The 25,528-nt window shown below is 44.2% G+C and overlaps 2 protein-coding genes across 3 annotated transcripts in view; one reads left to right on the forward strand and one right to left on the reverse strand.

Annotated features, from left to right (window-relative positions):
• The window catches only part of LOC121569253 (PAN2-PAN3 deadenylation complex subunit pan3-like), a 29,661-nt gene extending 14,252 nt beyond the window's left edge, over nt 1–15,409 (forward strand). For both annotated transcript variants that reach the window (XM_045221250.1, XM_041880061.2), the window contains exons 12-18: nt 2,160–2,325; nt 4,694–4,781; nt 9,189–9,328; nt 9,527–9,656; nt 11,546–11,610; nt 11,759–11,897; nt 12,232–15,409. In XM_045221250.1, coding sequence (XP_045077185.1) covers nt 2,160–2,325; nt 4,694–4,781; nt 9,189–9,328; nt 9,527–9,656; nt 11,546–11,610; nt 11,759–11,897; nt 12,232–12,375 — 872 coding nt within the window. In that variant the 3' untranslated portion in view covers nt 12,376–15,409. The remainder of the gene's footprint in view (nt 1–2,159; nt 2,326–4,693; nt 4,782–9,188; nt 9,329–9,526; nt 9,657–11,545; nt 11,611–11,758; nt 11,898–12,231) is intronic.
• A 55-nt stretch (nt 15,410–15,464) lies between these two features.
• LOC121569251 (vascular endothelial growth factor receptor 1) overlaps nt 15,465–25,528 on the reverse strand; it is a 64,096-nt gene continuing 54,032 nt past the window's right edge. Inside the window, exons 15-29 of the mRNA XM_041880057.2 lie at nt 24,991–25,122; nt 20,698–20,804; nt 20,470–20,605; nt 19,844–19,948; nt 19,078–19,277; nt 18,482–18,542; nt 18,290–18,378; nt 17,984–18,106; nt 17,675–17,786; nt 17,406–17,505; nt 17,216–17,321; nt 17,023–17,150; nt 16,856–16,931; nt 16,584–16,669; nt 15,465–16,482 (exon numbers count right to left, since the gene is read on the reverse strand). Coding sequence (XP_041735991.1) covers nt 16,314–16,482; nt 16,584–16,669; nt 16,856–16,931; nt 17,023–17,150; nt 17,216–17,321; nt 17,406–17,505; nt 17,675–17,786; nt 17,984–18,106; nt 18,290–18,378; nt 18,482–18,542; nt 19,078–19,277; nt 19,844–19,948; nt 20,470–20,605; nt 20,698–20,804; nt 24,991–25,122 — 1,730 coding nt within the window. The 3' untranslated portion in view covers nt 15,465–16,313. The remainder of the gene's footprint in view (nt 16,483–16,583; nt 16,670–16,855; nt 16,932–17,022; nt 17,151–17,215; nt 17,322–17,405; nt 17,506–17,674; nt 17,787–17,983; nt 18,107–18,289; nt 18,379–18,481; nt 18,543–19,077; nt 19,278–19,843; nt 19,949–20,469; nt 20,606–20,697; nt 20,805–24,990; nt 25,123–25,528) is intronic.

Genomic DNA, 25,528 nt, shown 5'->3' on the forward strand with positions numbered 1-25,528 from the left:
AAAGTAGCCTATTAGATCTCCTCTATTCCTAACGGATATTTTCATCTCACATGAAACCGCTCGCATGTACAGTGCCCTTTTGACAACAGTTTTCCCGCTAATTGCATTATGGAAGGAACATCCGCGCGTAGCCTACTGCCTTGTGTGCATTGCTGCGCTTAAACTATTATTTCTTCATATTATATCAACATTTTTAAGCTAAACGTTCTGATCCGTTACGTCGGACTGCTTGCTTTTTTAAATGTAGCCGAGGCCTACTGGTTGGATGAATTTGGGATCTATCGTCCCAGTGTCTGTTTTAGAATAGGCTAGTTCTTTCTCGACAAGCTGACCAATAGAATAGGTAGCCTAAACTTTTCTACTATAGTAGATTGACATAGGCTCGTGATTTTGCTGTTCGTTAGTAATCTTGTTGGCTGAGGAAAAGTACATGTGGACAGTTATTCTAACATGTTCAAAGTGCACATCAGAATTCGTTGCATCCTCGACGTGCATGTTCTGTTAATATGAATTACCATATTCTAAATGTGATTTCTGTCATTCTGAGCACCGTGGGTGGACAACTTAATCAGGTTACGCACCCAATGCATATGGTACATTTCTCAAATGTCCAGTAAATTTAAAATGTTGCCAGTCAAATGTCTGGCGCCACATTTTCCTAAAGGAAACCAGTGAGGTTGCCAGTGCTGATTGTTTCTGTGTGAGTGTGGTAGAGGGGTGTGTGTGTGTGTGGTGCCAGCACTGACAGTTGCTGGTCTGTGTGACGGTAGGGGTGTGTGTTGCGTGGTTGCGGGTGTGTTCAAGCTGTAGTCAGGGGAAGCTGTGGCTGAAAGTGATCCTGAGACCGGTGCTATAGCTACCAGCCAGGCCCAACTAACTGCTATAGGAGGAACACAGCCAGAGGAAGTAGAACCTCTCTGGCCTCACTGACCTCATGGCAACAGGTGTTTTAGTGTCATTACTACTCTTACACAGCAACACCTCTCTGTGGCCTCACAGCAACAATACGGGTCACACTAATAGTTCTGCTACTCTATATCGCACTACAGCAACACCTCTCTCAAGTGTTCAACAAGTGGGTGTTTGTGCAAGGATGCGTCTGACATTTGCAAGGAAGTTGATACCATTTATTTTCTTAAACCCTTTATTTGGAAAGCCTCAATGTAGGGTGTCCACCCACTCTGCCCAGAGTTGGTGAAAATGGGCTTTGGTAATGAAATGGCACTTCTTATGTTATTAAATACATTTTACCAAGACAAAGGGGATGTAGCTCAGTTGGTAGAGCATGGCGTTTGCAACGCCAGGGTTGTGGGTTCGATAAAATAATGTATGCGCTAACTGTAAGTCGCTCTGGATAAGAGTGTCTGCTAAATGACTAAAATGTAAATGTAAATGTAAATATGATTCTTCATGTTCTGAATTGTTCAGTGGGGAATTTCTCTAACATATCAACATTATATCAAAAAAGTCGGATTTCGTAACCTAATACGTCCGATAATAAGCACCGGTGCCGCTTTCTCGCAGCGACTTTTGAGGATTTTACATGTTGTGGTGGTCATCTGCAAAGTAGTTTTTGCAGTTCACAAAAAGCGAAATTAACATGAACTGAATTAAATGTAAAATGCTTTGAAAATAAAAAGCTTGCGTTATACTCAGTGCCCCGTTGACATGCTTGTTTTTGTGAGAAATCTAAGAAAAATAACAAGAATTTTGAATTAATATGAAAAGTGCAAACTGACATTTGAAAATACTAGCTACATGCCATGTCTCAATCAATATGTCTTACCTCTAATTTGTTTTTATGTCCTCCGGATTGGAGAAGAAAGATGAGTTCAACTGTGAGCCTGTCAGATAGTCTTAATTCTCACACAGCATCCAGCCTAGCTTACGCAATGCTATTTTCCAGATTTTTGACCACTTTTTTTCCTCTGGCCTCCATTGATTTAGTCACCCTAATTCTGGCCATCCTACAAGGGTAAAAACTCCAATAACTTTTTAACAGATTAGGATAGAGACATGGGGTTTGAACCGTTGGTTTTCTTAGGAGTATCTACACACATTATTTTACCCATTGGTCAAAAGATGCGTTTTTGATTAGACACCCTACTCAGTGTTTCGTCTGTTTTCCTTTCGTGTGTGTCCTGTTCCCCCCCCTGTAGGGCAGCACGAGCCCCCTCCACCACGGCAGCACGCAGGTCTACTTCCTGAGTCTCTGATCTGGGCCTACATCGTCCAGCTGAGCTCAGCCCTCAGAACCATCCACACTGCTGGTCTGGCCTGTAGGGTCATGGACCCCAGCAAGATCCTCATCACCGGCAAGACCAGGTACACACACCTCGCAGACACACACACACTCACACACATTGCTGACCAAGGTTATGGATCCCAGCAAGATCCATATTCTCTGAAACCAGTTAGACACACCATATTTTGAATGTGACGCAGTGTGGTCAGAGAAACTGAGAACTGTCTATTTTTCATGCAACTTAGAACCAGTCACAGTTGCTGTCTCTGGTTTAGTCCTGAATTCCCACCATTTTTGCATTGCTTGATTGTGGACAGGTTCCTTGCTAGAGAACTGTGCAGAAACCAATGTGTCTGTAAGCCCCCTGATGTTTATGTTGTAGCGCTGATACAGTGCCTTGGAAAAGTATTCATCCCCCTTGGTGATTTTCCTATTTTGTTGCATTACAACCTGTAATTTAAATGGATTTTTATGTGGGTTTCATGTAATGGACAACATTTTCCAAATTGGTGAAGTGAAATGAAAAAAATAACTTATTTCAAAAAAAGTAATAATGGAAAAGTGGTGCGTGGATATGTATTCACCCCCTTTGCTATGAAGCCCCTAAATAAGATCTGGTGCAACCAATTACCTTCAGAAGTCACATAATTAGTTAGATTGCACACAGGTGGACTTTATTTAAGTGTCACATGATCTCAGTATATATACACCTGTTCTGAAAGGCCCCAGAGTCTGCAACACCACTAAGCAAGGGGCACCACCAAGCAAGCGGCACCATGAAGACCAAGGAGCTCTCCAAACAGGTCAGGGACAAAGTTGTGGAGAAGTACAGATCAGGGTTGTGTTATAAAAAAATATCCGAAACTTTGAACATCCCACGGAGCACCATTTTTAAATCCATTATTAAAAAATGGAAAGAATATGGCACCACAAGAAACCTGCCAAGAGAGGGCCGCCCACCAAAACTCACAGACCAGGCAAGGAGGGCATTAATCAGAGGGGCAACAAAGAGACCAAAGATAACCCTGAAGGAGCTGCAAAGCTCCACAGCAGAGATTGGAGTATCTGTCCATAGGACCACTTTAAGCCGTACACTCCACAGAGCTGGGCTTTACGGAAGAGTGGCCAGAAAAAAGCCATTGCTTAAAGAAAAGAATAAGCAAACACGTTTTGTGTTCGCCAAAAGACATGTGGGAGACTCCCCAAACATATGGAAGAAGGTACTCTGGTCAGATGAGATTAAAATTGAGCTTTTTGGACATCAAGGAAAACGCTATGTCTGGCGCAAACCCAACACCTCTCATCACCCCGAGAACACCATCCCCACAGTGAAGCGTGGTGGTGGCAGTATCATGCTGTGGGGATGTTTTTCATCGGCAGGGACTGGGAAACTGGTCTGAATTGAAGGAATGATGGCGCTAAATACAGGGAAATTCTTGAGGGAAACCTGTTTCAGTCTTCCAGAGATTTGAGGCTGGGACGGAGGTTCACCTTCCAGCAGGATAATGAACCTAAGCATACTGCTAAAGCAACACTCGAGTGGTTTAAGGGAAAATATTTAAATGTCTTGGAATGGCCTAGTCAAAGCCCAAACCTCAATCCAATTGAGAATCTGTGGTATGACTTAAAGATTGCTGTACACTAGTGGAACCCATCCAACCTGAAGGAGCTGGAGCAGTTTTGCCTTGAAGAATGGGCAAAAATGCCAGTGGCTAGATGTGCCAAGCTTATAGAGACATACCCCAAGAGACTTGCAGAAGGTGGCTCTACAAAGTATTGACTTGGTGGTCTAAGGCACTGCATTGCAGTGCTAGCTGTGCCACTAGAGATCCTGGTTCGAATCCAGGCTCTGTCGTAGCCGGCCGCGACCTGGAGACCCATGGGGTGGCACACAATTGGCCAAGCGTTGTCCAGGGTAGGGGAGGGAATGGCCGGCAGGGATGTAGCTCAGTTGGTAGAGCATGGCATTTGCAATGCCAGGGTTGTGGGTTCGATTCCCACGGGGGGCCAGTATGAAAAAGAAAAAAAAAGAATGTATGTACTCACTAATTGTAAGTCGCTCTGGATATGACTTAAATGTAAAATGTTAATAGTTATGCACGCTCAAGTTTTCTTTTTTTTGTCTCATTTCTTGTTTGTTTCACACCAAAAAATATTTTGCATCTTCAAAGTGGTAGGCATGTTGTGTACATCATATGATACAAACCCCCCAAAAATCAATTTTAATTCCAGGTTGTAAGGCAACAAAATAGGAAAAATGCCAAGGGGGTTGAACACTTTCACAAGCCACTGTAGTATCTGCTGGGTTATTTACTGTAAAGTACAGTGAAAGCAGAAGTTCTATATTAGTCCTGGCTTCCTTTTCTCAGAATGGGGAGAAACCACACAGTGACATCACGCTAATATTTTACACACCCACACACTCAACTTGCCTTTTTATCTTTGCAGGTTACGGGTGAACTGTGTAGGGGTGTTTGATGTCTTAACGTTTGACAACAGTCAGACCAACCATCTGGCCCTCATGCCACAGTACCAGGTACAGTAACCCCCCTGTCCGGAAAACCTACCAATTCTTTCCTGATAAAATTGCAAGCCCATTCTGGTCATCCTGGTATTCCCGTTCAAACCGGAAATGCAATTTAAAAAGCATAATATCAGCAAAAACAAATCTGATTTGTTGCAATTTAATCAACTCGAGTTCTGTCACCACACTTTCGTTGATTTAGCGTAGTTTTAATGTAGGCCTATGAAGCACGTTGGCCGACTTGGTAAAATATTATGAAGTTATTAAAGCCTGAAAATTCTATTAGTTTTTTTTGTCTTTGACTGAGATGTCAATACATCATGTTTGTTCTGTTCTTCCTGTATGCACCTGGTTGGGAAATTAATACTGTTGTGGTTATTTGTACTTTATGATTATCGACTTATTGTGGTGTATTTGTCACAGAGAACATCAGATTCTCCGGCTAAAAAAACAAATAAGCAAATAGACCTAGTAGCAGATATTCAGCACCATGGATTAGGCTTGGGTGGTATACCGGGTTATATGGAAATAGCCACAGGATGGTTTTTCAATACCGTCAATACTGTTGAAACGATTTATTTGACGTTTGTGAAAAACATAAAATAGTTTGTAGCTACTTTAAGTAAATACCTGCAGACAACTTGTGCAATATGTTAGGAGATAAAGCAGATCACATTTTCCTGGCTACACCAAGGAAAAAGCTACACCAAGGAAAAAGCTACACCAAGGAAAAAGCTACACCAAGGAAAAAGCTACAGAGCGTTGTCTGCTGATAGAATGCCGTTCGTGAATTCTCATCCGAGTGGAGTAATGCAACTGAAGCACAAAATTAGAAATTACAATAACAAACATTTTAGATCTGCAGCGAGATTTCTTCCGCGTTTTTATCTTTTTTTTCCCTTCTAGAAAAATGAAGAATTCTGCGTTAACTAGCAAGTTAAACTTAGGGGTCGCATTATCTAAGTAAGTTACTGAATGAGTAAGGTGACAGGGCATGTTATTGTGTAAGCTTTCTGCTGTGTTTGAGAGGTCAGAGCCCTTTTGGAGGAGTTGTCTGTACAGCTGCTATCTTTTCATTTCCTTGCCTTTTTTCCTCTCTGTTCTGGACCCGTCTGCTCCTCCCCCATCTTCTCCAAGCAGAGCAGGCAGGCCAGTTGCCCTAGCGACTCCAGACAGAAACAGCGTGTACATACACTATATATACACAAAAGTATGTGGACAACCCTTCAAATTAGTATATTCGGCTATTTCAGCCACACCCATTGCTGACAGGTGTATAAAATCGAGCACACAGCCATGCAATCTCCATAGACAAACATTGGCAGTAATATAGCCTTACTAAAGAGCTCATTGACTGTCAACGTGGCACCGTGATAGGATGCCACCTTTCCAACAAGTCACTTCGTCAAATTTCTGCCCTGTTAGAGCTGCCCCGATCAATTGTCAGTGTTGTTATTGTGAATTGGAAAGGTCTAGGAGCAACAACTGCTCAGCCGTGAAGTGGTAGGCCACACAAGCTCACAGAACGGGATTGCCGAGTGCTGTAGCGCGTAAAAATCGTCTGTCCTCGGTTGCAACACTCACTACCAAGTTCCAAACTGCCTCTGGAAGCAACGTCAGCACAATAACTGTTCGTCGGGAGCTTCATGAAATGGGTTTCCATGGCCGAGAAGCCGCACAAGCCTAAGATCACCATGTGCAATGCCAAGCGTCGGCTGGCGGGGTGTAAAGCTCGCCGCCATTGGACTCTGGAGCAGTGGAAACGCGTTCTCTGGAGTGATTAATCACGCTTCACCATCTGACAATCCGACAGACATATCTGGGTTTGGCTGATGCCAGGAGAACGCTACCTGCCCGAATGCATAAAGCCAACTGTAAAGTTTGGTGGAGGAGAAATAATGGTCTGGGGCTGTTTTCCATTGAAGGGAAATGTTAACGCTACAGCATACAATCACATTCTAGATGATTCTATGCTTCCAACTTTGTAGCAACAGTTTGGGGAAGGCCCTTTCCTGTTTAAGCATGACAATGCCCCCGTGCACAAAGCGAGGTCCATACATAAATGGTTTGTCGAGATTGGTGTGGAAGAACTTGACTGGCGTGCACACAGCCCTGACCTCAACCCCTTTGGGATAAATTGGAACGCCGACTGCAAGCCAGGCCCAATCGCCCACCATCAGTGCCCGACCTCACTAATGCTCTTGTGGCTGAATGGAAGCAAGTCTCCACGGCAATGTTCCAACATCTAGTGGAAATGTTCCAACATCTAGTGGAAAGCCTCCCAGAAGAGTGGAGGCTGTTTATAGCAGCAAAGGGGGAACCAACTCCATATTTAATGCCCATGATTTTGGAATGAGATGTTTGACGAGCATGTCCACATACAGTCGTGGTCAATAGTTTTGAGAATGACACAAGTATTGGTCTTCACAAAGTTCGCTGCTTCAGATATTTTTGTCAGATGTTACTATGGTATACTGAAATATAATTATAAGCATTCCATAAGTGTCAAAGGCTTTTTATTGACAATTACATTAAGTTTATGCAAAGAGTCAATATTTGCAGTGTTGACCCTTCTTTTTCAAGACCTCTGCAATCCGCCCTGGCATGCTGTCAATTAACTTCTGGGTCACATCCTGACTGATGGCAGCCCATTCTTGCATAATCAATGCTTGGAGTTTGTCAGAATTTGTGGGTTTGTGTTTGTCCACCCGCCTCTTGAGGATTGACCACAAGTTCTCAATGGGATTAAGGTCTGGGGAGTTTCCTGGCCATGGACCCAAAATGTCGATGTTTTGTTCCCCGAGCCACTTAGTTATCACTTTTGCCTTATGGCAAGGTGCTCCATCATGCTGGAAAAGGCATTGGTCGTCACCAAACTGTTCTTGGATGGTTGGGAGAAGTTGCTCTCGGAGGATGTTGGTACCATTCTTTATTCATGGCTGTGTTCTTAGGCAAAATTGTGAGTGAGCCCACTCCTTTGGCTGAGAAGCAACCCCACACATGAATGGTCTCAGGATGCTTTACTGTTGGCATGAGACAGGACTGATGGTAGCACTCACCTTGTCTTCTTCGGACAAGCTTTTTTGCCGGATGCCCCAAACAATCGGAAAGGGGATTCATCAGAGAAAATGACTTTACCCCAGTCCTCAGCAGTCCAATCCCTGTACCTTTTGCAGAATATCAGTCTATCCCTGATGTTTTTCCTGGAGAGAAGTGGCTTCTTTGCTGCCCTTCTTGACACCAGGCCATCCTCCAAAAGTCTTCGCCTCACTGTGCGTGCAGATGCACTCACACCTGCCTGCTGCCATTCCTGAGCAAGCTCTGCACTGGTGGTGCCCCGATCCCGCAGCTGAATCAACTTTAGGAGACGGTGCTGGCGTTTGCTGGACTTTCTTGGGCGCCCTGACGCCTTCTTCACAACAATTGAACGACTCCCCTTGAAGTTCTTGATGATCAGATAAATGGTTGATTTAGGTGCAATCTTACTAGCAGCAATATCCTTGCCTGTGAAGCCCTTTTTGTGCAAAGCAATGATGACGGCACGTGTTTCCTTGCAGGTAACCATGGTTAACAGAGGAAGAACAATGATTTCAAGCACCACCCTCCTTTTAAAGCTTCCAGTCTGTTATTCTAACTCAATCAGCATGACGGAGTGATCTCCAGCCTTGGCCTCGTCAACACTCTCACCTGTGTTTAACGAGAGAATCACTGACATGATGGCAGCTGGTCCTTTTGTGGCAGGGCTGAAATGCAGTGGAAATGTTTTTTGGGGATTAAGTTCATTTTCATGGCAAAGAGGGACTTTGCAATTAATTGCAATTCATCTGATCACTCCATGACTTTCTGGAGTATATGCAAATTGCCATCATCAAAACTGAGGCAGCAGACTTTGTGAAAATGAGTATTTGTGTCATTCTCAAAACTTTTGACCACGACTGTACATGTATAACTATATGAGCTGGATTGCCTGTCTTTGCAATTTAGTTTCATTTGTGCAATTCATTTGTGCAAGTTAGCATATTTAGCTAGCAGCCTCATGGAAATGTGCTATTACTTGGATAGTAGCAGAGATTCAGCACCATGGATAGCGCCACGGTTGATCTGACTAGTAAACCTGCCGTGCTCTCGTTAGTGTAACATCATGGAAAACATGTTCACGTCTATTTCCTCAAGCACTATTGTGGACAATGTATCAGCCATTTTGGGAGTAACCACAGTTTCTATTTGAGCCTCTGCTAGTGCCAGACGTGTGTGTGTGTGTGTGTGTGTGTGTGTGTGTGTGTGTGTGTGTGTGTGTGTGTGTTGTACTTCGCTCTGTGAGTTTTTGTCTTGCTGGCCTGATTTCCTTTGGAAATGGTTGAGTTGGCCCCTGGCCGTAGTGTGTTCTGTTGTTAACCCTGTTATCCTGTGTGCTTGCAGCAAGCGGACCTGATCTCACTGGGCAAGGTGGTGTTGGCCCTGGCCTGTAACTCTCTGGCTGGCATTCAGAGAGAGAACCTGCAGAAGGCCATGGAGCTGGTGTCAATCAACTACTCATCAGACCTCAAGAACCTCATCCTGTAAGACACACTGACACAACATACACAGACACACACAGACAGAACCCATCCTTGAAGAGAAGGACACCGGATCCTCCCCTAAGCCATCTGACACACACATACTCATCTGCAACAACCACAACACACTCAGATATACAAGTGAACGCACTGTTTGCACAGACAAGTACTCACACTCACTCACTCTGTAACTGTTTGTAGGTATCTGTTGACAGAGCAGTCTAGGCTGCGCAGCGTCAATGACATCATGCCCATGATCGGAGCTCGCTTCTACACACAGCTGGACGCATCACAGATGAGGAATGATGTCATTGAGGAGGACCTGGCGAAGGTACGCTAACAGACAGACAGACACACACACACACACACTCGTGATGCCACCTCTGCTCTGTCGGAGGGCTGGTGAAGGGAAGGAAGGCATGCAAGGAGAGGTGTTGAGGGCTGTGAAGATACAGGATGTTATGTGTGTGCCGCGGCCCCTCTGTCTCTCTACAGCTTCTGCTGTTCTGTTCTAGCCTCAGACCTGAGGTGAGAAACCACTGGCTTCTCAGTGGTTTCCCCCCCAACCCCACTGCTTAACACCCCCTCTGCAGCGCTACTCAAGTTTTGTTTTGGTGCTTGTAACAGGAGACAGAGTAGTGTGTGAGCTGTTCTGCTGCCATCTTTAGAATTGGACTGAAAGGTGGCATTTCCTGTTTATCTCAATCTCATCACTGTTGTCTGTCTGTTCATCAGTTGTGTATGTTGTGTGTGCGTCTAAATGTTATCATTACAGTCTCTTGCTGTGTGTTCCTTTTCAGAAATGTTTCTGGTTGTATTTTTAACCACACTGCCCTTCTTGCTTTTCAACGCGCTACATCTTCCTCACTCACATACAACCTACATAAGCACCGCCGTGCTGAGTTGGGTCACAGCAGAGGTGCGCGTGACAGGTTTCTGGTGTGTTATCAAGCGGGCGTTGGTGTGTGTATGTTCTCTCTGGGTTTGGTCTGATCTTGATGTATTTAAGTCCAGTAATATATAACTAATACTGCTATCTACAGCTCTCCAATATAGGCAACCACATCCCAGTGTAAAATATAACATTTTGGACTTAACATCAATGGTTCATTTGATTATTTTGTGTTGTGGTTCTGTATGTATGGTACATGTAACTGCCAGAATAAAGGAAACACTTGAGTAAATGAGGGATACAAAGTATATTGAAAGCAGGTGCTTCCACACGGGTGTGGTTCCTGAGTTAAGCAATTAAAACATCCACTCATGCTTAGGGTCATGTATAAAAATGCCCAGTTGCCCATTATTTTGGCTACCATGGCTAGAAGAAGAGATCTCAGTGACTTTGAAAGAGGGGTCTCAAAGGAGCATAGGGGGTTTAAAGGGTGTGTGTGTCTCAGTCACCAGATCTCAACCCAACTGAACACTTATGGGAGATTCTGGAGTGGCGCCTGAGACAGCGCTTTCCACCACCATGAACAAAACACCAACTTATGGAATTTATCGTGGAAGAATGGTGTCACATCCCTCCAATAGAGTTCCAGACACTTGTAGAATCTATGCCCACAGCTGGCAGCACCCAAGTAATCATCAATTTAGAACGCAGCTGCACACGAGCCGATCGTAATGCCCATGGTAAATTTGGTTTGACATTCCATATCCCTATTGCTAGTTAGGGACCATCCGTACATTATCTATGTACATGGGACAATATTTTAAAATGTCAATGGCTCCAAATTTCAATGACTTAAGGCAACTAAATTGTGGAAATTCATATACGAATATTGAAAGCATTTGAGGCAACTAAAAAATGTGCAACATTAAAATATTGTCCCATTTACTAGCCCCAGAGATGTGCTATACAATGTTAAATCAACTTTGCCACGATCGCACACCAGCCGGCTGAAGCTAATTGGTGAAAGTTGCCTAGCACTACCTAGCCTCGGTGACTTCTTCAAGACAACCTGGTTAGACTGTTTCAAGTGATCTACAAGGGTGAGTGACTGTAACTGTGTACTGTTTTTTTGGCAGAGTGAACACGCATGCGAGACACCCACACTAACCCCCCCCTTCCCCCCAATGACAACTGTCATTTCATAATGACGAAGCATGAGGCCAACTCAGGAAGTTCAGCCTTCTTTTAAGACACTTTATGTTGGTGTTTCATTTATGTTGGCAGTTACCTAATATATGACTTATACAGTAGTTTTATCTCTGTTGTAGGAGGTACAGAATGGTCGTCTCTTCCGTCTGTTGGCCAAACTGGGCACCATCAATGAGAGGCCAGAGTAAGTACTGAACCACTCTGTTAGGAGTGTATTTGTAACATTGACCAATTGACTTCTGCCTTCATATCACACCTCTGCCAGCACTCTTCGCTTGTAGGTGTTTAACTGTTTGTGTGTGTCTTACTCTCTCTGTGTGTGTGTGTGTCAGGTTTCAGAAGGACCATACATGGTCTGAGACGGGGGACCGCTACCTGCTGAAGCTGTTCAGAGACCACCTGTTCCACCAGGTGACGGAGGCTGGGACCCCCTGGATAGACCTCAGCCACATTGTTTCCTGCCTCAACAAAGTACGCCTGCTCCACCTGCCACTCTTTTCGCATCTCTCTCTCTCTCTCTCTCTCTCTCTCTCTCTCTCTCTCTCTCTCTCTCTCTCTCTCTCTCTCTCTCTCTCTCTCTCTCTCTCTCTCTCTCTCTCTCTCTCTCTCTCTCTAACTCTCTCTCTCTCTCTCTCTCTCTCACACTCTCTCTCTCTCACTTCTCTCTCTCTCTCTCTCTCTCTCTCTCTCTCTCTCTCTCTCTCTCTCTCTCTCTCTCTCTCTCTCTCTCTCTCTCTGCGTGAATATTGTGTTGGTGCTCAGCTGGCTACTAGTCTACCAGTACTCTCCCCTTCTCTCTGTGTAGCTGGACGCGGGCGTGCCTGAGAAGATCAGCTTGGTGTCTCGTGATGAGAAGAGTGTTCTGGTGGTGACCTACTCGGACCTGAAGCGCTGCTTCGACAGTACCTTTCAGGAGCTGCAGCAGGCTGCTGCCACCGGCCCCCTGTAGCGCCCCCCACAGGCAGCGGGGTGGGACTGCCTGAACCCTGAACCGGACAGCACATTATTGCACTACAGCGGAGGACCAGGCGCATAGTGATGACATCATCTGCGTGGCGAGAGAGGCAGAGGGGGCGGGACTTGCTGGACCTCAGTCACATACACTGTCTTGGCAACCAGGAAGGCTTTTTCGAAAGCTGAATTGTTTTTTTGTTTTCTTTCTAAAATCACACAGCTGCGATTTACAAGTAATGGACAAAAACGGAAGCTTTAATGATGACGAACTATTACTTTTTTTTTTTGACTTGGGGAACAAAACGGATACTAAAAAATAAACCAACCACGTGGGATTGAACTTTTTCCTGCTTTTATTTTTTACATTTTTATTGAATTTTTTTCCTGTGGAGGATGGACTACGATGTTTGACTTTTTTAATGAATGTGAGTGAGTGGCCTACGGGATGCAGCTACTGAGAGGTGAACACACAGTCAGGCTGAGAACCTAATATAATGTCTCTCTCTTCCTGCTGGAGACCACACCCCTTCATACCAACGCACTAAGAGACGGGACAGACCACTGGATGCTTTCAAAGGGGGTGGTCAGGGAACCCGTTGCTGAAATGGACCGGTCCACCTCAGCCTCCTTGGTTGTCGGTTCCCACTCAGAAAGGACAAACCACTGACTTTTTGGGTAGGGTGCGGTTTGGGGACTCTGAGACAGACCATTGGTCAATTCAATGCCTTGATGTGGGGGTCAAGGGTCATGGAACATTGGAGTCGTGTGGTGGGGCGGGGGGTGTTGTGTCAAACTGTGGTTTCTGTTGGCACTGAAGAAGGGTTTTGTCTAGAAGGGATACATCTTTTGGCAAAATTGACTTTTCGTAGCAGGTTTAGGAGAACTTACACAGCAGGTAAGGATAATTAGTTTAAGGTTAGGAAAAGGGTTAGGGTTAGTTAAAATGCACAAAAAAATCTACTTTTTCCATCAATTTGACAAGCTGTATCCCATCTAGGCATGATCCTGAGGAAGGGGTGTCTTCTCCCTGTTTGTTATATAGCGCAGGGTCATAAAAGCAGCAGTCTCCTTAATTGCTTAATGACAGACACTATTATGGAAAATGTTGTTACACAAATGATGAACTCATTGGGAGATGGATTACTTAGGTCTGGCTCGTCAGCTCTGGGATGAAGCCCATGGACTGGGCCAAAACTAGAGAATGGCGCCAGTTCTGCCTCAATGTGGAATGTCCTCCTGTTCTTGACCTCTTCCCTCCCATCTCTCCCTCTCTCCTTTGAATCCTCTCCCCTGCTTCCTTCCCCTGAGGGATCCCTGCCGACCTCATCATTTGAGAATGTTATGCTTTTTGTGATGCTTTTTCTAGCTGGTTCCCCTCATTTTGCTCAGCTGTTGTGCAGTGATGCATGATGGGACATGGAAGGGACAGTCTTTCTGCCTCAACACAAACTTTATTCTGTGGACCAATTCCAGCTGGGGTGGGCCGGAGGGGCAAGCAACGGGGCGAAGTTGTTAGTAAGAAGGGGTTTTGAATCATTTTAAGAAAATCTGTTTTATTTGACCTATTTTTAAAATCATGTGAGACAAAATGTGCCGGAGACACCGAGCAGCGACAACCAGAATCACCTTTAACCTCTGACCTCTCCCAGAGGTCACCTGGGATTTTCCCCCTGAAGTGTGCACTCATTCACTCCCTCTCATGGCTTTAAAAATAATGGATTGGCGTGAGAGATATGATGGAAACTCCAAACCATGCTTATACCAATCCAATGCTTTTAAATTCACAAGGGGTAGTGAAGGAGTTTACTCTTCAGGGAGAAACATATAGAATTTTGAAGAGGGTGGGTAAGAGGGGTGAGCAGTGGCTGATGCATACAGAAGCAAGGGTCTATTCAGAATGGTGAAACGTTCAAAGCATTTTAGATAGAAATGTATTGTATAGATCATACAGACTTCTAGTCACATGAGAAGGTAGCCATGTCTGTTCTATACATCACTGTTCTACGTGGAACATTTTGGACGTTCCACCCTATTGAATAGACCTTCTGTTGGATGGTTTGGAATTCTCTCAGGATGACGGACAGCTGGAGGGGCCCGATGACTGAATGTGTTTGGCCGTCATTGGTCGCCCTTTATCCAGTCAGATGGATGTGCTGCGGTGTGGGCTGGACTCTAAATGGGGGTAGGTGGAGATACTGTGGGGGGAAATCGTGAGTTGATAGATGGCCCTAAACACAGATTTAGCATCAGTTTACCCTGGTTCAGCCTTACCTGAACTACTAGGGGATGACAATTTATCTGACCCTATCTCAGTGGTTAGGGGCATCTTCTACCCACTACTCCATGAGGCAACATGGGAGTTGCCCCATAGCACAGATCTAGGATCAGTTTACTCTACACCTCGCCTATCCTGAACCATTTAGGAGTTGAAGAGTAAAACTGACTGTAGATCAGTTCTTAGGGGCCACTTGATCTAAAGCCTGCTGGGAGTTGGCTATGTTAGGATCATGTACTACTTCCTCAGTTTTTAATGAAATTATCAAGACCGAAAACATATTTGGTGAATGTGGTACTTAGAAACCTACCTTTTTAACAGATCACACACCCACCCTGTCAGTATCCCTAATCCACACAGTCAACGCTCATCATATCCCCATTGCCCAACAACTCATGACACACACTCCCATAGTACTAGTGCTGCCCCACTCCGACACACACACCTCTCCCCCACTCCTACACACACACCTCTCCCCCACTCCGACACACATCTCTCCTACACACCTCTCCCCCACTCCGACACACATCTCTCCTACACACCTCTCCCCCACTCCTACACACACACCTCTCCCCCACTCCTACACACACACCACTCCTACACACACACCTCTCCCCCACTCCTACACACACACACACCTCTCCCCCACTCCTACAAACATCTACAATCACCATCTTAGTATGTTTTTTTGCCCATCTTGTGTTCATTGTAATATTGTGTGTACAGCAGTATTTTAATAAAGAATACCAAAACATAGTGTGTTTTGTCTTGGTGTCATGCTGGTGAAGACAAAATGATTGTATTGGCAGTCAGTGTGGTAACTCTTTACTTCATTTTAAATGTGTTTTGAATACATACATAGAATACATACATACATACATACATACTTGTGTCAGTCAGGGCAAATGGCTCAGTGGCGATCATGCATGTTATACATTACTTCTACTCCATAGCTCTGCATCGATTGGAAAGGTCTGACATACAACATATACTGATTTAATGATCATTGACAGCAGTCGCCTTCCTTGACAAAATCTCATGAGGTTAACATACTGTAAATAAATAGGTAAAACACTAATACATTTTCTAATGAATAAATTCTTCCAGCATACACGTGTGTAGTAACATCATGGTCAGTTCACTGGAGACAACAGAGGTTCCTCTACTTCTAAGCTCTATACTCTGTACCCATATAGAGATAAGCAACGACAGTAAATATAATGGTAAATGGACACATGTTGTGGTGATGACACTATCATGGATTTAGCTGCTCTTTGTGGTGTGGGTGTAGCACCCTACCTAGGCCACGGGGAGGGGGGGAGGGGAGAGGAGTAGGGTTTGTGAATTACTGAGGAAGCTCTGTTGTGTTACAATATTAAATATAATCTTTAGAGAGGAATTGTTTGTAGAGACAGATATTTGGAGGAGTAAAGTAGTCTGATAGTATGCTATGGGGAAATGATGCACTACACCATTAATTAATCTGTGACAAAGTTGTCGAAGAGGGAGGTAGGGAAAACGTTGAAGCAGGGATGGAGTGTTAGAGGGAGGAGGTTAGGGTGATGTTTAGATGGAGTGATATAGACAAGAGGGAGGGAGGCAGGCAGTTCTAGCCAGTGGGAGAAGCGTGACATAATGATAGAGGTGTGATGGACTAGTTAGAGGGAGGGGTAGAGGAAGGCAGAGTTGTAGTCGGGTGGAGGGGAACAGCTCTCCTCGGAGTCACAGTCACATGGGAGGACAGGCGGCTCATCGTCATGTAGACCAGTGATGTCATTACACATGCAGGGCACCAGGTTCTCCCTGCACTTACTGATGGTGAAGAACCTGCAAACACACAAACCCTCAATTCATTATCAATACAGAACAGAAAATACACTAATTTGTAGTCAATTAGGGGTTGGAGGTCAGGGGTTAGTGGTGGTGACCTTGTGAGGCTCTTGGAGCCGCTGGTCCATCTGAGACGTTTGAGTTCCTCAGAGGGTAGAACCATCCCGCTGTCACCCTGCTCATCCTGAAACACACCAGGTCTACACATTAGTGTGTGCGTGTGTGCACAAGAACATGTTTGATGTGTGTGTGAAACTGTTACATTGCTCATCCTGAAACACAGCAACACAGTGGACACTGACATCCGTGACAAGCATCAGTGTCTGGTGTGAGTAAGAATATAAATGTGAATCAGTGTGTGTCCCCTCACGTCCGGGCCAGGCGGGTCCTTGCTGGGCAGTTCCTCGAAGGTCCTGAGTGTCGCTGTGCTCCTGGTGTTCATGTAGCTGGAACATAATTAAAACATTACCAACTACAACCCATTGGACTGTACCAACTGTCATTTTTCTCTGTTTATGGGGTTGTTCCTAGCCTTACCCCAGACTGGTGAGTCTGTGTGGATGCAGGTCAGTCAGGGAGCTCTCTGTGTAGTCTCGCTGGACGCTGCTGTCTGGGTCTCTCTCTCCACACAGGAACGTGCCCAGGGGAATGTAGTCTTTCCCATCCTGATTATAGAAAAGGTTCAATGCATACGAAAGAGAGAGAGAGTGAGTGTGTGTGTGTGTATTACCTGTTGAACCCGTGCCTCCAGCAGGTCTCCCAGTGTTTCCACTAGGCCAGTGAAGGTGGGGCGGTCTGAGGGGTTAGCCTCCCAGCATGCCAGCATGGTGCTGTAACTACAGACAACACACACCAGTTATACCCACGCCACAGTCTCTCTTCATTTCTCTCTCCATCTATATCATATTTCTCTTTCTCACATTTCTGGAGTGCTGTACTCTGGGGCACGCATGCGTGTTCCCTCCTTTAGTTGGTGGCAGAACTCCTCATCTATGTTCAGGCCAGGGTACGGGGAGGCTCCTGTGAGACGGACAGAGAAGAAGCCTTGAGTCTTGTCTAGGTGATACAGTAACTGTATATACTATTCATAGTACAAGCCATAGAGATCCTATTCAATTACTAGTATTCTAATTCCTAATTCTATGGTACCAGCAGTATGTGTTTTGTGTAAGTGGATATGAGGACCGACCCAGAGAGAATATCTCCCAGAGCAGAACTCCATAGGACCACACATCACTCTGGGTAGTGAACACCTTGTCAAAGATGGACTCTGGCGACATCCACTTCAATGGCAGCCTGGCCTGTGGAGAGCAGGGGTCATGGGTCAGAATCAGCCAAATAGCTGCCAGCAGGGAGTACAGTGTAGCCTGGTGGCAGATCTGTTTGAGCTGTCTTGCCAACTTGACAGGACAGCACAACTACTGTAGAGCTAAGAATAGGTTAAGTACACTGAAGTCCCCGTTATGAGGAGGAGATGATTGTGTGTGCGTGGACTCACGTCTCCCTTGCGGACGTAGTCGGGGTCTTTGTAGAGGTCTCTGGCCAGACCAAAGTCACAGATCTTCACCACTTTGTTCTCAGATAGCAGAATGTTCCTGGCAGCCAGGTCACGGTGGATACACTGATATAGAAACACAGAGGAGTGAACACACATTTTGAATGCACAATTTGGATCTATTGATTGCATCGAGGTGCAAATGAGCCACATATTTTCAAGGTCATATACTGTCTTGACAGACAGACAGAGACACACGCACGCACGCACGCACGCACGCACACACACACACACACAGGGGTATCAGACCTTGCGAGAGGCGAGAAACTCCATGCCTCGAGACACCTGGAAACTATAGGAGATGAGATCCTCCAGGAACAGAGGAGACTTGGAGGCACCTAGAGAGAGAGAGAGAGAGAGTTATGGGAGAGGATTGAAAGATAAAAATCTCAACAACAAATAAAACGTGTAGATAAACCTTTTGGCTCGTCTCTTTCTTACCCCCCTCTGTGCTCTCTCTCTCCTCCAAACACCTCTTATTTCCATCCTCTCCTCCACTCACCTGTCACAGAGAGAGAGAATGAGTTGTGGTCAGTGTGGTCAGGTAGTACTAGCAGTCAATATGGAGCTACAGTTAGTGTGTGGAGTTATAGTTGAGTTGTAGTTCCAATGTAGTGTGTTGTGTAGCAGAGCTTAGTGTGTTTACTGGTGTAAGCTAGAGACAAACACACTGTGAGTGTTTACATGAATCATACAGGACTAAATACTCAGAACTACAGATTCTGACGTTAAGGAAAAAGGAAAAAGTCCCTCTTATTACAAATAACTCCACAGAACATCAGTTGATTGCAGAAGTGAGTTGGTGAAGTGTTTGCTTGCTTGAGGTTAATTTTGTATATACGTCACAGGAAATAAGACTTGTATGTGAGATAAGTATGATAGTCTGTAAGTCTGACATTAACACATTCATGACACTCTTCACAGCATCTATAAAGATATAGACAGAATGTCTTATCAATGGGAACTTGACCTCATCGAGGTCTGTAAGGTAAGGCTATGAGTATCTGCCTGTCTGTCTAGACAGAGGGAGAACTCACCCTGTTGAGCAGGAACACGTCTCTCTTGCTCTTCAGGTAGGTGGAGAGGTTTCCATACCTACAGTACTCCACTATGACCATCAGAGGCCCTGCCTTGGTGCAGGCTCCCAGCAGGTTGACCACATTCAGGTGGTGACCGATGTGGTTCAGGATCTTCAGTTCTGTCATCAGAGCCTTGTGCTCACTGGGAGTAGCCCCCTCTGGTGGACAGCATACAGCACATTATAAATACAGCACATTATTAATACAGCACATTATAAATACAGCACATTATAAATACATCACTTTATAAATACAGTACATTATAAATAAAGTACATTATAAATACAGCACATTGTTAATACAGCACATTATAACTACAGCACATTATAAATACATCACTTTATAAATACAGTACATTATAAATAAAGTACATTATAAATACAGCACATTGTTAATACAGCACATTATATCTACAGCACATTATAAATACATCACTTTATAAATACAGCACATTATAAATACAGCACATTATAAATACAGCACATTATCAATACAGCACATTATCAATACAGCACATTATAAATACAGCACATTATCAATACAGCACATTATCAATACAGCACATTATAAATACAGCACTTTATAATGCCTGTCACTATGCTGGTAGAGTCATGTTCTATTCTATTCAGTTCTATTGTTTTACTCTACTCTATTCTGAATGGTCATCATTTGTCACGTCTTAGATATCATGACTCAGGTATAATTAATATAATGAAGCATGTACCTTTGAGCATCTTGACAGCCACAGTCCTGCAGCCTGTAGAGTTGTCGATGCCAAAGGCAGACGCCTGCATGACCTTCCCAAAGGCCCCACGGCCCAGAGGTTTCTCTGGAAGGACACAGAGAAATAATTAAAACACAATCTTATTTGTTTCTCAAATGGTGGGGTTGAAACCCAAAGGTGGGTTGTGGTTTAGCACTGGGCGCTGGCAGTCTATCAGACTCAATGTTTTGTTCATCTTCAGATTCATGAGAAAGTTCAAAAGGTTTCAGGTGGGAACCACCTAGACCTTTTATAAAACTTGAGAAATTAAAACGACATTTACTGTATACCCAACAAGCCCTGATGAGTCAAACTCAGATCCCACCCAAGCCAGACCTGATTAGTTACAGTAAACACAGCTCCCACCCTTGATAGACCTGATTAGCACAACACAGATAACACTGATTACATGGGGCACTCCCAGTCATCTCTGATGCAGATAAAATTGTTACGAGAAAGTGATCGTATCTATCACTAATCTTAATAATCTCCTCTCTCACAACTTTATACACAGGCAGTTCCTAGAAAGTCTGTAACCAATCACTACACAGTGTAACAAGTTGGTAACAAATTATGTAAAGTTATACCCAGTTTGAGGTGGTCTCTGGGGAACTCCCATTGGCCAGGGTCGTACTGTAGCCTATCACACTGCTCCTCCAGACGCCCCTCCCCTGGGTCCATGATGATTGAAAGGTACTCGGCCTTGGTACCCGAAGAGTTTGGCTGAGATAAATGTATTTATATAGAATTATCAAAAATAGGACAGATAATTATGCAATTTTATATATATCTAGTCTACTCAATTTGTGTCTCACCTGTTTGAGTTTACGTATGAAGAGAGTGAGTAGCAGCCAGAAGAGAGTGGCCACCAGACAGGTACAGGTGAGAGTAGGGATCTCCAGAGACATGCCCTCTGATGAGTCTACACACAGAGAGAGAGGACTAGAATCTGAAGTCAAATGTCTACTGTTTGCTGATGATCTGGTGCTTCTGTCCCCAACCAAGGAGGGCCTACAGCAGCACCTAGATATTCTGCACAGATTCTGTCAGACCTGGGCCCTGACAGTAAATCTCTTAAGACAAAAATAATGGTGTTCCAAAAAACCAAATTCCATCTAGACACCGTTGCCCTAGAGCTCACAAAAAACTATACATACCTCGGCCTAAACATCACCGCCACAGGTAACTTCCACAAAGCTGTGAACGATCTGAGAGACAAGGCAAGAAGGGCCTTCTATGCCATCAAAAAGAACATACAATTCGATATACCAATTAGGATCTGGCAAAAAATACTTGAATCAGTTATAGAACCCATTGCCCTTTATGGTTGTGAGGTCTGGGGTCCGCTCACCATCCAAGAATTCACAAAATGGGACAAACACCAAATTGAGACTCTGCATACAGAATTCTGCAAAAATATCCCCGGTGTACAACGTCAAACACCAAATAATGCATGCAGAGCAGAATTAGGCCGATACCCGCTAATTATCAAAATCCAGAAAAAAAATTACACACCCACTTAAAAGGAAGCGATTCCCAAACCTTCCATAACAAAGCCATCACCTAAAGAGAGATGAACCTGGAGAAGAGTCCCCTAAGCAAGCTGGTCCTGGGGCTCTGTTCACAAACACAAACAGACCCCACAGAGCCCCAGGACAGCAACAGCAACACAATTAGACCCAACCAAATCATGAGAAAACAAAAAGAGAATTACTTGACACATTGGAAAGAATTAACCTAAAAAAACAGCGCAAACTAGAATGCTATTTGGCCCTAAACAGAGAGTACACAGTGACAGAATACCTGACCACTGTGACTGACCCACAATTAAGGAAAACTTTGACTGTGTACAGACTCAGTGAGCATAGCCTTGCTATTGAGAAAGGCCGCCGTAGGCAGACCTGCACACTGCCCACAGAATTAGGTGGAAACTGAGCTGCACTTCCTATCCTCCTGCCAAATGTATGACCATAGAGACACATACAGTTGAAGTCGGATGTTTACATACACCTTAGCCAAATACATTTAAACTCAGTTTTTCACAATTCCCGACATTTAATCCTAGTACAAATTCCCTGTTAGGATCACCACTTTATTTTAAGAATGTGAAATGTCAGAATAATAGTAGAGAGAATGATTTATTTCAGCTTTTATTTCTTTCATCACATTCCCAGTGGGTCAGAAGTTTACATACACTCAATTAGTATTTGGTAGCATTGCCTTTAAATTGTTTAACTTGGGTCAAGCGTTTCGGGAAGCCTTCCACAAGCTTCCCACAATAAGTTGGGTGAAATTTGGCCCATTCCTCCTGACAGAGCTGGTGTAACTGAGTCAGGTTTGTAGGCCTCCTTGCTCGCACACGCTTTTTCAGTTCTGCCCACAAACTTTCAATAGAATTGAAGTCAGGGCTTTGTGATGGCCACTCCAATACCTTGACTTTGTTGTCCTTAAGCCATTTTGCCACAACTTTGGAAGAATGCTTGGGGTCATTGTCCATTTGGAAGAGCCATTTGTGACCAAGCTTTAACTTCCTGACTGATGTCTTGAGATGTTGCTTCAATATATCCACATCATTTTTCTTCCTCATGATGCCATCTATTTTGTGAAGTGCACCAGTCCCTCCTGCAGCAAACACCCCCACAGCATGACGCTTCTACCCCCGTGCTTCATGGTTGGGATGGTGTTCTTCGGCTTGCAAGCTTCCTCCTCCAAACATAACGCTGGTCATTATGGGCAAACAGTTCTATTTTTGTTTCATCAGACCAGAGGACATTTCTCCAAAAAGTATGATCTTTGTCCCCATGTGCAGTTGCAAACCCTAGTCTGGCTTTTTTATGGCGGTTTTGGAGCAGTGGCTTCTTCCTTGCTGAGCATAGGACTATGTCGATATAGGACTCGTTTTACTGTGGATATAGATACTTTTGTACCTGTTTCCTCCAGCATGTTTACAAGGTCCTTTGCTGTTGTTCTGGGATTGATTTGCATTTTTCGCACCAAAGTACGTTCATTTCTAGGAGCCAGAACGCGTCTCCTTCCTGCGCGGTATGACAGCTGCGTGGTCCCATGGTGTTTATACTTGTGTACTATTGTTTGTACAGATGAATATGGTACCTTCAGGCGTTTGGAAATTGCTCCCAAGGATGAACCAGACTTGTGGAGGTCTACAAATCTTTTTCTGAGGTCTTGGCTGATTTCTTTTGATTTTCCCATGATGTCAAGTGAAGAGGCACTGAGTTTGAAGGTAGGCCTTGAAATACATCCACAGGTACACCTCCAATTGACTCAAATGATGTCAATTAGCCTATCAGAAGCTTCTAAAGCCATGACATCATTTTCTGGAATTTTCCAAGCTGTTTAAAGGCACCGTCAACTTAGTGTATGTGAACTTCTGACCCACTGGAATTGTGATACAGTGAATTATAAGTGAAATAATCTGTCTGTAAACAATTGTTGGAAAAATTGCCAAAACGATAGTTTGTTAACAAGAAATGTGTAGAGTGGTTGAAAAATGAGTTTTAATGACTCCAACCTAAGTGTATGTAAACTTCCGACTTCAACTGTATTTCCCTCAGATTACACAGACCCACAAAGAATTTGAAAACAAATCCAATTTTGATAAACTCCCATATATATTGGGTGAAATACAACAGTGTGCAATCACAGCAGCAATATTTGTGACCTGTTGCCACAAGAAAAGGGCAACCAGTGATGAACAAACACCATTGTAAATACAACCCATATTTATGTTTATTTATTTTTACTTTAACTATTTGCACATCGTTACAACACTGTACATAGCCATAATATGACATTTGAAATGTCTCTATTCCTTTGGAACTTTTGTGAGTGTAATGTTTATTTCACTTTTGTCTATTATCTATTTCACTTGCTTTGGCAATGTAAACATATGTTTCCCATGCCAATAAAGCACTTTGAATTGAATTGAATTGAGAGAGAGAGAGAGAGAGAGAGAGAGGGGGGGGGAGAAAGAGAGAGCGAGAGGGAGAGAGGGAGAGAGAGAGAGAGAGAGAGAGAGAGAGAGGGAGAGAGAGAGAGAGAGAGAGAGAGAGGGAGAGAGGGAGAGAGGGAGAGAGAGAGGGAGAGAGGGAGAGAGGAGAGAGAGAGAGAGAGAGAGAGAGAGAGAGAGAGAGAGAGAGAGAGAGAGAGAGAGAGAGAGAGAGAGAGAGAGAGAGAGAGAGAGAGAGAGAGAGAGAGAGAGCATGATTGAAATTAATCTAAGGATTTACCAATTTTTTGAAGTATAGGAATAGAACCATAGAGATGAACAAGGCCCTCTTGGAATACTTATTCTCTCCTCCCTCGCTTCAAGTAAAATCACTTATCTGATATTCATTTCACCCTTGCTCTGCAGTTCTCTACCCTCCCAAACCAGGGCGCTGTTCTCTCACTGTCCCTCCGTCCGTCCCTCCCTCCCTCCTTCCCTCCCTGTCTGTCCTAGCCTCTGATCAGGGTGGAAATGGCCCAACAGGCTCAAACACAAACAGCCATCCTCCTCATTCATCTTGTTGTTTTTCTGAAGATATAGAAATAGCCCCAGTTTACGGGGCAGCAGAGTGGGGCTTCCGAAAGGAAATCAAAAAGGGAGACAGCTTCCTTCCTGACTTATTAGAACACAACAACACTCAGCCACTCCTCTCCATGGTCAGGCTAGGCAGCGTCCGGTAGCTGCTACCCAGCGAGTGGGCCCTCCAAACAGAGGTGACTGACACTGGACCAGCCTCTACTGGAAAGGACTGGGTCACGTACCAAAGACTCTCTAAAGTAGGGAACATCAATCAATACTTATAAGGATAGCAGGACTATCTAAAGCAGTGTCTAGTTTTGTCTTTACAACTTACCCTATTAGCTGTAGCTTTACTCGTCACTCTTGTTCTAATAAATAATGATTAGATTACTGTTATATGTATAAGGTTGATCATCTAATGGATTGTCATTCATACCCTTTAACACTCATATCCCGGCTATCACAAGAGTGTTCATCCACAGGCACCAACATGACCAAATATGGAAGAACGGACGGTTATAGAACAAGAGAGGAGAGAGAGTTTAATGTATTCCAGAGTTACTATTGGTCAATGCATCCTTACTGTGAACCCAGATGTAGGCGGAGCTCTCAGCAGAGCCTCTCTCATTGGTTGCCTGGCAGGTGTACAGACCCTGGTCCTCCACTGTGATTCGGTCAATGTGGAGGTTCTCGCCTCCTGGTGCTATGACGATACCTGCACATGAGAAACAGAACATGTCACATTAATTTCCCAACACCAACTTCAGGAGTCATTCTCAACAGTTTGAAGAGGATTCCTCTCTCATCTTCTTGTCTTTATTCAGATTTATTCAGATCAGCGCAGGTGAAGTAAAAAGAGGAGGAGAGGAAGTCACTTTAGACTATTGACACTCCGAGTCACCAAGCAACTCAACTTTCACTGTTGTAATTTTCCCATATACAGTGGGGAGAACAAGTATTTGATACACTGCAGATTTAGCAGGTTTTCCTACTTACAAAGCAGGTAGAGGTCTGTAATTTTTATCATAGGTACACTTCAACTGTGAGAGACGGAATCTAAAATAAAAATCCAGAATATCACATTGTATGATTTTTAAGTAATTAATTTGCATTTTATTGCA

This window comes from Coregonus clupeaformis, chromosome 7 (assembly GCF_020615455.1).
Source record: "Coregonus clupeaformis isolate EN_2021a chromosome 7, ASM2061545v1, whole genome shotgun sequence".
NCBI lineage: Eukaryota > Metazoa > Chordata > Actinopteri > Salmoniformes > Salmonidae > Coregonus > Coregonus clupeaformis.